The following is a 13,091-nucleotide window of genomic DNA, read 5'->3' as shown; positions in this document are numbered from 1 at the left end:
GAACCTATCTAATCTTTTAATTTCAAGGTTAGAACTCAGCTATTCACATACATGTGACAGAGCTATCTCTCAAAATCAAGGTTTCAAAATTTTAATCAGGAGTTTGGACTTTAGATCAAGATATTTTTTTATTGTCATGTTTTCAGCATAACATGCAATAATATAGAGGTGTTTGTATATTGTTTGCTGTTATTTTACCAAATCCTAGCTATATATTAGTTAAATAATGCTTCTTTTCTCTTGTTTTAAACAAACAAAGAAACTGAATGCATGAAATTTATTGTCATCTATCATATATCAACATGCATATCACAATATGATGGAGAAATAGAAAATTCATGAGGAAGCTTAGAGTAAAATAAGGGTTATGTACAAAGGAGGGGGAGAGAGATAATCACACATGTATGCATTTTTCTTTTAAACAGAAGGTTGGGAGGGGCCCTCTGAAAATGGGATTTTTTTCCTTCTGTTGGGAGTATCACATCTATGTCTTCACTTAGAATGCAGTTTGCAAGCCACTAGCCTTTAGTGAACTTCCGCTTAACATGAGCTTTAACTTTTATATTTTTTTCTAGTGCCTAATTTTCATACCTTCTCTTTTGTACTACCCACCTGCATTACTTCTTCATCATGTGTCTGAGGTACTTCATCATGCCTGAGAGGGGTCTTCTGGAGAGTTTGTTTTCTTCTTTTTACCACATTGGCCCATACTTCTTCTGCTAAATATACTTTTTTCTTGGTTTATCTACTGTTGGGATGAGATACACTTTCAGCAATGCATCCTTCTGTCACACGTTTCTGAGATTTTCATTAGACCATTTTTTTACCATGAGGTCTTTCCTGTTGTTCTTGACTTATTAGAGACCTGGGCTGGAGCTATCTGACATCAGTTCTCTTTGTTTGCAATGTATCTCGTCTTTCCTTTCTCCACCTTACCGTTCTGCTTCTTTTCGTATGCCTACTACATCTATGCTTCCTTTTCCTGTTCCAACTTTCAGTCCTCCTACTTCCCAATTTCAGGGCCATTGGTCACCACCCAGTCTGGTCTGGCCTTGCGATGGCCCATGTCTCATTTTGCCAACCTTTTGTTTACATTTTCATCTGATGGGTTCCTCAGGTTTTCACACTTATAGCTTATCTTTCTGTTTTTCTTCACCCTCTCCCCATTTCCATATCCTTTCCTTCTTTGTCTTTTCTGCTTTTATCCTCAGTGTCTCAAGGATGTGGTTTCACAATTTTGGCCAAGAAAGACACAAAGAGGGTATTTAGCTCTACATTTGGTTGTTATTCTTGCCATTTTAGTATCTCTAAGGAGACTAGAGACTTTCTTCTTGTTAATTACCTGTCATCTTTAAACCAGTTTTTATCATTTCTTGGTTCTATATATAGAGGTTCTTTCCACCCACACTGTGTTTGACCAAAGATAATGTTTTGGATATCTTTTTTACACATTCTAATCACTCTATTCTCCAGATAGTTTCTTCATTTCATTCACTGGGATTACACCTTCCAGCTCCATGCTCTTCCTTTTGGCATTTCACTTGCTCCATATACCATTTGAGTCATGGAGGCATTTGCTCACCATGTTCACAGATTGAAGCTGAGGTTCCACTATTACATGGATGATTGGCTTTCCTTCACTCCTTCTTGATAAGATTCCTTCTCTCATGCTTGCATTCTTTTGTAGAAGACTGTTTGACTGGGCTATATTACAAAACTACCAAGGTTTTTTTATGCAAGCCCTATATTTGGTACATCTGGGTGTATTCATGAACTTCATTTCATTTGGGCTCAGCCTTAACCACTTTCCTTCTGAAAAATGGAATTTCTTATCATCTTGGTTTGTACCTCTTCTTCGTTTTCTTTTTTTACACCATGCACATTTATTGCTTTTGTTTTTGGAAACTCTAGCTTTCAATGAACCACTCATTTATTCAGGCCACATGCAAACATGCCTTTTACAATTGAAATTGTGGAATCTTTCTTTAATCCATTGTTCTTGATTGTGTGTCTCCCTTCTTCTCTTCTCAAGGAATTGCCTTGGTGGCTTGATCTTCCCAACATCACAGTGAGCATCACTTTGACACTCCTCAACTGCATTTCCATTTCTTCACAATTGCCTCCCTGTCAGGTTGGTGGGAGCATCTCCAAAGGACTGCGTGACTTTGGGTGTGTGGGTTCTTGAGGAGTGTTCATTGAATGTCCAACATCTGCAAGGTGTGCACCCTTATGGAGTCTCTGCTATTGGGTGTTATACTCAGTGGACTTACCTTTCAGGCACTTTCTGAAGGGAGCTCATTGGGTTTAATGTTGAATCTGCCCTATCACTATTTCAGTGTGGGATTTTAGCTATTCTATAGATGAGATATTTATTGTAAGTTAACATTTTCTTTACCTGAAAATGTATTTCCAAAAGATATTTCCACATATTTTCCCACCCGTCCTTCACACTTCTGGTACACTTTCTTCACATCTGAGAATCGAGTTACTTCCAGTGAAATTGCTTAAGAAGAGTTAATTAGAAATTAAGTTGCATTGTTATTCTATAGGTGGAGGAAAATCATGGCATAATGATGCCATTATGTACTAGCACAGTTTGTGTTAAACATGTGATTTTTAGGTAGAAGTTGGCTCAAGGCTAGTGACTTGCAAGTTTTATTGGTGAATGTCAGAGGGATCAAGCTGTTCTGTGTGTATAGAGGTGGGTTTTATTGGAATTACATTTTCATGTAAGGAAAATGTAAATTTGAAGTAGAAGAGTATAGCACAGAAGACCTAAAGAGGCAGTATGAAAAACAAGCATCCTGTATTAGTGTCTGAAAAACAGAGACAACTATGGTAATGTGTAAAGAAGAGAGACAAGTTATGGTCAAGATTTGTCTGAAAAACAAATAGGACCTCATGTAATGTCTCATTGTATAAAGGTTCATCTGTGACTCCTTTTAAATACATATCTGTCCCAGCCATATTTTATTTAATGTTTAGAATGAATCCAAAAATGTAGTTATATCAACAAATTGATAGAAACTTTTTGTTTTCATTTTGTAATAATCATTACAAGATTATTCATTGTTAATGTTACAAAATTATTAACATGATATGGCAACAATGAACATACAATTAAAATTGTATTCAGATAATTGTTGTTTATCTGCCAGTCTTGATTTATGGGTTCCACTTACTCTTATTAATATTAACTTTGTACTCTGATTATCTGTCCTGTGACATTGACCATCATAGATAATTTTGTGGTCATTCCTTTCTAGTAGTTTTATATTTTCAAATATATTTTTTTGTGTAGATTTGTCATGCATCTAGCTTATTAATTCCTGTTTGCTGTTTCTTTGTGTAATATATTTTTGAACATAATTTTCTTTTTAAACTTGTAGAACTCATAAAAACAAGTTACTCAATTTTTTTTTTATTTTGAATAGATTCATTTATATTTCACTGTGAAGAGGCTGATTACATTACACAAAATTTTTACAACACATCCTACTATGGTGTGATAATGACATTATTGTTATATGTTTGTTTATAGTTACAATTATAATCAGTATTAAAATTCTAATGAAAACAGGGGCCTGACATGGCCAAGCATGTTAAGGCGTGCAACTCGTAATCTGAGGGTCGTGGGTTCGCATCCCCGTTGAAACCAAACATGCTTGCCCCTTTCAGCTGTGAGGGCGTTATAATGTTACGGTCAATCCCACTATTCGTTGGTAGAAGAGTAGCCCAAGAGTTGGCGGTGGGTGGTGATGACTAGCTGCCTTCCCTCTAGTCTTACACTGCTAAATTAGGGATGGCTAGTGCAGATAGCCCTCGAGTAGCTTTGTGTGAAATCCAAAAACAAACAAACAAATTAATGAAAACAGACTGATAAGATTCAAAAAGCAGAAATAAGGAAAATATTAAGTAGAAGAGGAACTGATTTTCATTTTCTTTTTGAATTTATTATAACTTACATCTTTTACAGTAAGTTCTAAAAGCTAATCATACTCATTGTAACTTGTAATGAAATATGATTTTCATTTATGTAATCACGAATTTGAAATTAAGGTCAATTAAATTCATCAGTGTGTGTTACAATACATAGTTAAAATGTTGCATGTTTTTCACTGAACCCCTTTGTAATACTGATAAAATGCAGTGGTGTAGTGATTTAAGAACTTCAGTAAGTATTATGATACATGGGTAGAAGTGTTGCATGTTATTCACTGACACCCTGGTTTAATACTGATAAAACATAAATAATTTAGTTAACGAAAAAGAAAACAGGATGTTAAATATATTTTATCAGTATCTAATAAGATTTTTTATCTTTACAAGAAGTTAGAAAAATATTTTCTGAGTGTTTATTGAGGTAAACTCATACTAAGTGTATTCTAATCATTGAACAACATGGATGATACAGCTGATGTATTGTTTCCTTAGCTTGTTTGCTGGCAGTTTTGTTGTTTTTATGCAAAATATAGACAGTAAATGTTGTGTTTTTTAGAGTTTTTACTGACTGATTGTTACTCTTTGTTACATAATATGAAGTATGGCAAAAAACTGAAGGAAAACTACAGACAACTGAAATTAAGATATGGTGACAGTATAGAGACAAATGAAAGCCATCAGCTATTGGTAAGCCTTGAACCATCATTAGTGCTGGTATTATGTATGAAAATATTTTCATGTTGACAAAAATGCTCTTTAAATCAGTATGTACACTACTTGTTTAACTTGCTACATGAAATATATGCAATATAACATTGTTGATAAGATTTTAATTTCAATTTTGTCCATATAATAATTTTTGTAAAGTATATTCACAAATAATTTATCTAATTTTGAAACATTTTCTCATTTCCAAAGAGGCACCTTTCCTGACATGAAGACCAGAACATTATAAAACTGCATATCCAGTTATTGTGCTTAATTCCAAAGAAACAAGTCCTCATTATGATTTAATTTATAGCTTTTAACGTTTAAAAAAAGTTGTATTTGTGGTTTTGTTGTTTAAATAGAACTTTAGTTAGAACTTGTAGTTGTGTTTGACCAGAACATTACAGTGTATGCAAAAGTACAGGTACTGAAATTCTGTTTCATACAGAATCATTACAGCATAAATATATATATATATAATAGACAGACAGAGCAGTATCGTATATTGAAACACTGTTCCTTTAAGCATTGGTTTTGTTTTGTAGATGCTAGTGGTAACAAAAGGAATTTTTTGTATATTTAACCATGTGTTTTTAGTATCATATTACACCTACTGATAATTAAGAAATATGATAGTTCTTGTAACTTGTTTATTTTAAATAAATTCAATTTATTAGCTTCAAAAGAAAGAAAAGGAAATTGAATGGCTAGTTGAGTGAGAAAAGAATAATATACACATCTGCTCTGAAACATTCAGTTTAATTGATTTATGTTTTTAAAAAATATTTTTCGATATAATTTACTAAACAAATGATTAAAAGACATGATTTTTGCAGGACTACACAACAGTGACAGACAGAGTGGCCATGGACTTCACTGGAAGGTTTGGTAAAGTAGTTAAGAATCCCCAAGAAGTCCGGGCTATAGCAGCAGCTGAAGCTCGAGACTGGAAGGTGAGCTAGAGTTGAAGTCTATATGAGTAAGTGTAGCAGATACATGAATCATATTTACATTTTTCGATAAGCGAGTTTTTGTAAAAATAATTTTTTAAAATCTGGTTCAGTCAGAGTTTTGGCTGATTTGGATAACTGAAAGACGTAATTTGAAAAAAAAAAGAGAAGAAAGCCGTACCTCCCCCCACCTTTTTACCTAAAATTTATAAACAAAGTAATCTAGGTCATATCAGTAATGGTTTTTCTAACAAACAAAAAATATCTGTATTTTGAGGTTGTTTCATTGTAACTCTAAACCTTTCTAGTGGAAGCCTGTGATTTCACAAACGTTATTGAAATATCTAAAATTTTGTTTGTTCTATTACATCATCAAAACTTGAAGTACAGTAAAAGTTGGCATCTAATAATAGGAGATCAAAATGCTTTAGTATTCATCTCAAAAATTTAATTTAAAATGTGTAAGACGTTTTCTGTTATTTACTGTATAGATTATAATATAGTTTTAACACAAAATCGTTTTTCATTGACACAGTGATAACCTTTACTTGTCAAGGTGGAAAATTAGAAAGCCTTAAATTTTGGTTCAGTAGTACCTTATGAATGAGTGCTGTAGAAAAAAACCCAAAAAAACAAGAAGATATATGAAATACAGCTATAAACAAGGAATCCAGGCTTTCTGTTATAAATGTTTAACTGTTTAGTAACGATGCCAGTTTTGAACATTTTTATTTGTTTTATTGAGAAGTATTTTCAGTGTACTAAGAACTACACTTGTAATCTATTATTGAAAAAGTCTTTCTTTTTTTAAGGACATAAAGTCCAGATATATAATTATTGATAACATGTGCTTGGTGTCTAAAGGGTAAAAGACTACACTTACAGGTGCATTTAACTTCAAAATTAATGTACAAGTACAGTGTAACTAGAATACTTAAATGTGTCTCTGTATTAGGGCTAGTTTTTCTAATTTTTTTTGCTTCAGATATCATTCATTTGTATACATTTGAGAAACCTTTTCACATTTTATTTTAGTTCCATCAGAGAGTAATAAAAACAAACATGTTTATAAAACTTAAACATTGTGGTATCCTCAGGTACAGCTGATTTCACTTAGTGATAAGATGGGTCTTCAGAATAACAGGAATTTCAACAAGGTATTTATCACAGAGTAGTCTTCGATTTCTCTGGAATGGAATGAGTTTGTGAGAATAAAATAGAGACTAAACATAATGTAAGCCACAGTAAATAATCTTTATTGATAGAGAATGCTGGCTAGTCACTCTTACTGGATCAGGTATAACTTCTATGAGTATGACTTGGCTAAAACTGTCTAAACTTAATGCCATTTACATTAACGTCAGATTTACCCAGATTGACTAGTGCTACCTGTGTGACTGGCCAATTTCATTCAAACATAAAGGAGATTGTAACCTCAAGGAATCACCTGACTTATCATTTGGGGACACAGCTGTCAATATCCTTGCACAATGCTCAACCTTATAGGTCCTGTGGACAGACCAGGAATTATCTCAAGAGAATGACAATGTACAAAAGCAGCAAGAATAATAGCAATTTAACAATATTCTTGACCACTTATTATGTGAAAACTGCAAATACTTAAGAATCAATTTCAAATTTAGAAAAATATTATATAAAAATAATAAGGTAGAAAATGCAAGATATGCTTATATGCTGAAACAGTGAAATTAAAGTCTGAAATCAAAATCAAGATTCAACTATGTGATATTTTATTAAGTTTGTTGCAGTGTTGTTTAGGATCATTCTCGCTAAATTTTTAATGGACAAAAAAATTAATAAAAAGACTTAATGAGTGAGGCTTAAATATAAATTCAAAATGGTAGATTTTATTAATAAAAAGTATATGTTGATACACTTATCGTATTCATATAAGCATGGATAATGGTTTCAGAGAACTGTTGAAGAAACTATTTAAAGATATGGTATGTATGTAGGAGAATAAAAAGATGATATATCTATTTGGAGAACGATTAGATTAAGTTGGTCTGAATATCAAAGAAACTATTAGTTATTTCTTGTGTTAAATGGTAAAATTTCTGACACATTTAGCAGGTGTGGTCATTGCCAAAGTTTTTTTGTTTACTTTCAGCACATAGAACATGCATTGTTGGAATGAAAGATATTCACAAGTACTTTCCATAATATTTAAAAGAATTTGCACATTCACATTCTTTAGTTTTGTTTCAGCGGAAACTACCAGCTTGCCGTAATGATCAGTCACACTTGCAAGGGACCTATGGGTTTGGTATCCACAAAGTACAGCCTTGGCTTTACAGTGGTTTATCAAGAGAGGATGCAACTCAGCTTCTCACTAGATATGGAACTGTTGATGGGTAAGTGTTCTTTTAATAGGTGTTCCATCTATAGTCGATGTTAAGAAAGTTAATTTTTAGAATATGAAAGTTGTTAAGCTTTTATAAGTTGCCAGAAATATCTGTAATATCAAAAGTAATAAATTACACTTTAATGTTTGGTTCTATTAAATGCTCCATGGACATTGAAAATGGTTCAGTTCAACTTAGATTTTTCATAATATGACTTATAACGTTTTTACAAGCTTCCATTATTCTAATGTGAGTGTGTGTGAAATATTTTAACAACTAATTCTAAATAAAAAAAAAATTTCATTGACTAATTTAGAGTGTTCTTGGTGAGAGAAAGTAGGCGGAACCCAGGCACATTTGTCCTTTCATATGTGTATAACAACAAAATTCACCACCTTCAAATTGTACCTGTAAGTATAATTCTGTTTGGAAAATATGTATTTTTATAAAATCAAAACAAATATATGATTGTCTTAATCTTTCTCAATTGTAAAATTTTATATAAAGCAACCTGTTGTTATGCTTAATAACATCTTTTGTATTGAGTGAGTATTTGTTACCTGTCCAAAGAACTCTGTTCAATGGTAATGTTTGTAGCAAGCGAAAATGTAATCATATTGATTTGGAAAGAAGTTTGATCATCAAGTTTAGGAAACACCAGATGACAGTTGGTTTTTAACAATAGTTAAAAATGTGTGTTAAACCTTCGGTAATTAAAGGGATAAAATGGTTACCCCAACTCTGTTGCCTGTTTAAATTGAGGGAATTTTTGTACCTATCAGTTAATCTTACAAAACACACTAATCTTTGTTGTGAACTGGGATTAACATTACCAAAAATAAATATATCACTTATTAAAGAAGATGGGAAAACATTTTAGTGGTAACAAGTTTAAACATTTGTTAACACACAGTAATTAAATAGTGTTTTATTGAAATAAAGTGAAATGTGAAGAGCTTAATGTTATGCTGTTTTACATATTCAACCATCTACTATTGAGAAGTTTGTAACCATCCACTATAAAGTAATCTCTACAAGTTTGTAACTATCATCCCACTGACTACAATTATATTATAGTTGTTCAGTAACCCATAGACTATATAATAATATTACAGTTTCTCAGTAACCCATAGACTATATTATAATATTACAGTTGTTCACTATTTCACAGAACTATGATTACATTACAGTTGTTCACTATTTGACAGACTAAAGAGGTTTTTTTAGTTACTATTCAGGAACTTGTTTGTTTTACATTTGATAGATCCATGACTGCATGAATGATAGTCAGCTCAGTGTTAGTCAATGCATATCAGTAAGAACAGTGTTAAACAAACTTCTGATTGTACTGTTTTAATTTGTGTTTTTACTGGTTTATAATCTCTGTACAATATTTAATATAAGAGACTTTATTCTTTGTTATCAAGTTTAGTTACTTTGATATACAACAGTAATGAACTGTTGTTTTTTACTGATTTCTTCAGGTAGAAGAAAAGACACAAATTTGCCTCTCTCTAGATGGTGGAAGGACCAAGTTTTATGACTTACTACAGTTGATTGAGTTTCACCAATTAAATCTAGGATGTCTACCCACTAAACTTACTCACTTCCTGGTGCATCAGTCTAAACCAAAAGATACTCCTCCATGAAAGTCTTTGAGAACAACTTGTGTTTTATGTTTTATTTAATGTTATGGTAGCTTATGTTTGTCAACATATTAGTAAGTTGCTTTAGGTTTTGTCATTAGTTCATTCTTTATTGTTTTGTCATCTTAGGAGACAGCTGAAGCTGAGATTCCATAAGTGCATACAAACTATTTATTGAAAGAAAAAACGTATTTCTATTATCTATGAATATCAGTTATGGTGTTGAACATGTGGAAACTAAGTGTTTTGGGTGTTGTTGACAAGTGCAAAGAATAGGCAATTCTAAACTATTTCTGAGGTGGAGATACTCTGTTAGACAACAGATGTGCATTTGGAAGTTGCTGAAGTCATCATTAAGCTGTAAAAACTGTTGCCATGATTTACAATTAAATTCATATATGTAACTACAAGGAAAGTGTCCAGTACCTGTATTAAGTAAAGGTAGTAACCTTGGTACAAAAACCAGCAAGGTTTAGACTTGAATATCTGAAGCTAGCATAAGTATTGTTTTGTATCAAATGCTTTGTTCTTTTTTGTACATGATAGATTTACAATAATGTAAAAAGTAGTCTTTATGAGGTGAACTTTTGAAAAGTACTTTGAAAACATGATTAAAAGTGTGCAAGTTGTCTAGCTTTGAAATTGTGTGCTTCATAATATTAGTCTTTTGAAGAATGTTACATGATCACTTCAATAATTACATCACTACTTTTTGTTATATTGATAAATAGAACGATCTTGATAAACCTTTTCCAAACAATATAAACTTGCATTATATATATAATATGTCTGATACAATCAACTGGTAACACAATATGAAATGGTTGTTACACTGTTTCTTAGGTAAGTGACTAATGAGAGATTATGTCTTGAAAAGAACTGCTTTATGAACTGTGCATTCAATTGTTTTGTTAATATCAGTATTTCTCAGTAAACAGTAATGTTTAATTTGTTCAACTGCCAGTAATGAACTTTTATTACTGTATAATTTTTCTAGTGGTCAGAACTGAAACTATTAATTGTCCAACTATGTTCTGTCCACAAGAAAAATATTTTGAGTAATAATTGGTGTTTCGACATTTTACGTGATCCTCAAAGTGAAAGGGTGTCTGAAAATAATGTTAATAAAATTATGGGCTTGCATATTTCAAGATTTGTTAACATAATTTACAGACACCATGTATAATTGTTGATCAATAACCTTAAATAATGTAATTAAACACAGTTCCCACTTTTGTTGATTTAAAAAGAAGTTGAATCAGTTGAAGAAATACACAATTTCATTACCAGTTGAGAATTAAAATTTTTCTTCATATCTTAGATGTTTAGAAATTATTTATTACCCAGAGTTTTGTGTGAGTTTGGACTTGGTGACAAAAGGATTAAACTGGGACATTTTCTTTTTTTGTTATAGTACTTACTGTAACATTACTAGTTCCTCTTTTAAAAAAGTGTAAATGGAATATCATTGTTAACATGTTTGAATCAGAAGTGATACGTATTTGTTACACAAACCTTCCCAGGAAAGGCAGGATTGTGTACAGTTATTTATTTCTCAAGTTTCATCAACAACTCAATATTTGTTTGGTTTCACAAATGGTCTGTTTTCTCTGTTCTGTCATTAAATACCACTGATATTATTTATTCTGAATATATTTCATGTATATTTATTCTGACATCAATTTCATGTTTTCATAACCTGAACCTTTCGATCCAGAAAAATGTTCATTTTCTAGCTTTCGTAGTGAACCTAAGAAAAATACAACTTATTTCATAGCTTACAGTAATTCAGTTTTGTTTAGGAAGTTTATGTCATTAAGATTGATAAGCTATGCAATAAATCAGAGGTTTATACAAGTGTTGTGTGAAGTAAATGTAAGCCATTTCTGTTACAATAACTTACTAAAACATAGTGAAAGACAGCAGTCTTTCTAATTATATACATGTAGACACATTGCTGAAAAATTAAAATAAGATTGATATTATAGCTATGACGAGGCCACATCATTATAATTATAATCACAATTAATTGTTAAGCAGATCAAGCATAAAAATATGTGTGCATAATTGCATAAATACCAGTTCCATTTTCTTGTAAGACCTGTTTAAAAATAACAAAACTTCCTACATTTGTTTTTAACCTTAAGAGTTTTGTATATGTTTTTAACTCCACCTATATGTTAAACTACGTAACACATAATCAGTTTTGAAAAATTTCGAATGAAACAATTTTCATGGACTGATAGAATTAAAATCTTACCTTTGGAAATGTCATTATTCAGGAAATGTATTAATTCATAAAGGTTTTAACTGTGTTAAACTAAGAAAAGTCATCAATAATAATAATAAATATAAAGAACAAATTATTCCTTTTGCAGTTAAAATAGTAATAACATTCAAAAACAACTATAAAGCTACATTTAAAAATAAATTGTATTCCATCTTAACTTGGAGAAAATTACTGGGAACATTTTTTTCCCCTGCAATAAACCAAACTGTTTAATATATATATATAAAATGAAGAAATTATATCTTGAGCTTTATAATGGTCATTGTTTGTAGGTAAAGGTAAGATTATGTCTGGATCTTTAAAGCAACCATTATTTGTGAATCTGTATATGGACCTTTAGGGTGGCCATTACTTCTAGAACAAATTATTCCTTTCTCATTTAAGTTGAAATAGTGATGACATTTAAAAACAAATGGAAAGAAGTTTATATTTTCCAAAAGGTACATTTAAAAATAAATCATCTTAACACATACCATCTTAACTTACAGGAATAAAGAAAAGTAATGCCTGCAATAAACCAAACTGTTTATTTTATCTACGGGAAAGTTATGTTACATACAGTTGGAAGAAACTTATTTTATAGAAATAGGAAACGTATGTTTAAGAATGCATTTTCATAAATTTAATGCCTAAACTGCAAATAATAGCTAGATACCTTTAAAAAAAATACTAATAAATGTATTTTCAAAATATTGTACTTTACAATAACATTTTGTAGAAATATTTCAGTGTTGACATTCTTGTGAAAAGATTATTTTACAAAAGTTAATTATTAATAAGTTTGAATCATATATAAAACCTCATGGTCATAAAGCCTGAGAAGTTTGACCATCTGACAAAGCTTCATATGAACACAGTCATATTTCAAAAACAAGATTATCTGTGAAGACTTTAAATTGGTATTTATGTTTTTATTTAGTTAATTAATATTAATAAAAATTGTAAATATTTCTGTTTTATTAAATAGAACACACACACATTTAAATTAGTTATGAAAATTGTGGAAAAAAAAGATACAAGAACTACAACAAAGCTACCATTATATTATGTACAAATAATATGCATCAGAGTACAAGCATATAGTTTACACTGCTTGATTCTTAACCAACCAATGAAGTTTAGGCTTAGTAGTAATGTGAATTTAGTCATGGCTCCCAGGACTAAAATTCCTTTTAACCAACATGTAGAA

The 13,091-nt window shown here is 31.0% G+C and overlaps 1 protein-coding gene across 28 annotated transcripts in view; it reads left to right on the top strand.

The window, feature by feature from the left end:
• LOC143252520 (growth factor receptor-bound protein 14-like) overlaps positions 1-11,469 on the top strand; it is a 119,495-nt gene extending 108,026 nt beyond the window's left edge. For 20 of the 28 annotated variants that reach the window (XM_076504784.1, XM_076504772.1, XM_076504774.1 and 17 more), the window contains 6 exons: positions 4,543-4,629; positions 5,487-5,603; positions 6,698-6,757; positions 7,830-7,975; positions 8,283-8,376; positions 9,451-11,469. In XM_076504784.1, the coding sequence (XP_076360899.1) occupies positions 4,543-4,629; positions 5,487-5,603; positions 6,698-6,757; positions 7,830-7,975; positions 8,283-8,376; positions 9,451-9,615 (669 nt within the window). In that variant the 3' untranslated portion in view covers positions 9,616-11,469. The remainder of the gene's footprint in view (positions 1-4,542; positions 4,630-5,486; positions 5,604-6,697; positions 6,758-7,829; positions 7,976-8,282; positions 8,377-9,450) is intronic. The other 8 variants (XM_076504793.1, XM_076504789.1, XM_076504794.1 and 5 more) reach the window with 1 other exon arrangement.
• The last annotated feature ends 1,622 nt before the right edge of the window (positions 11,470-13,091 follow it).

The sequence above is a fragment of the Tachypleus tridentatus genome, chromosome 6, assembly GCF_004210375.1.
Source record: "Tachypleus tridentatus isolate NWPU-2018 chromosome 6, ASM421037v1, whole genome shotgun sequence".
Classification (NCBI taxonomy): Eukaryota; Metazoa; Arthropoda; class Merostomata; order Xiphosura; family Limulidae; genus Tachypleus; species Tachypleus tridentatus.
Note: the sequence above shows the minus strand (reverse complement) of the source record. Positions and strands in the feature narration are given on the sequence as shown.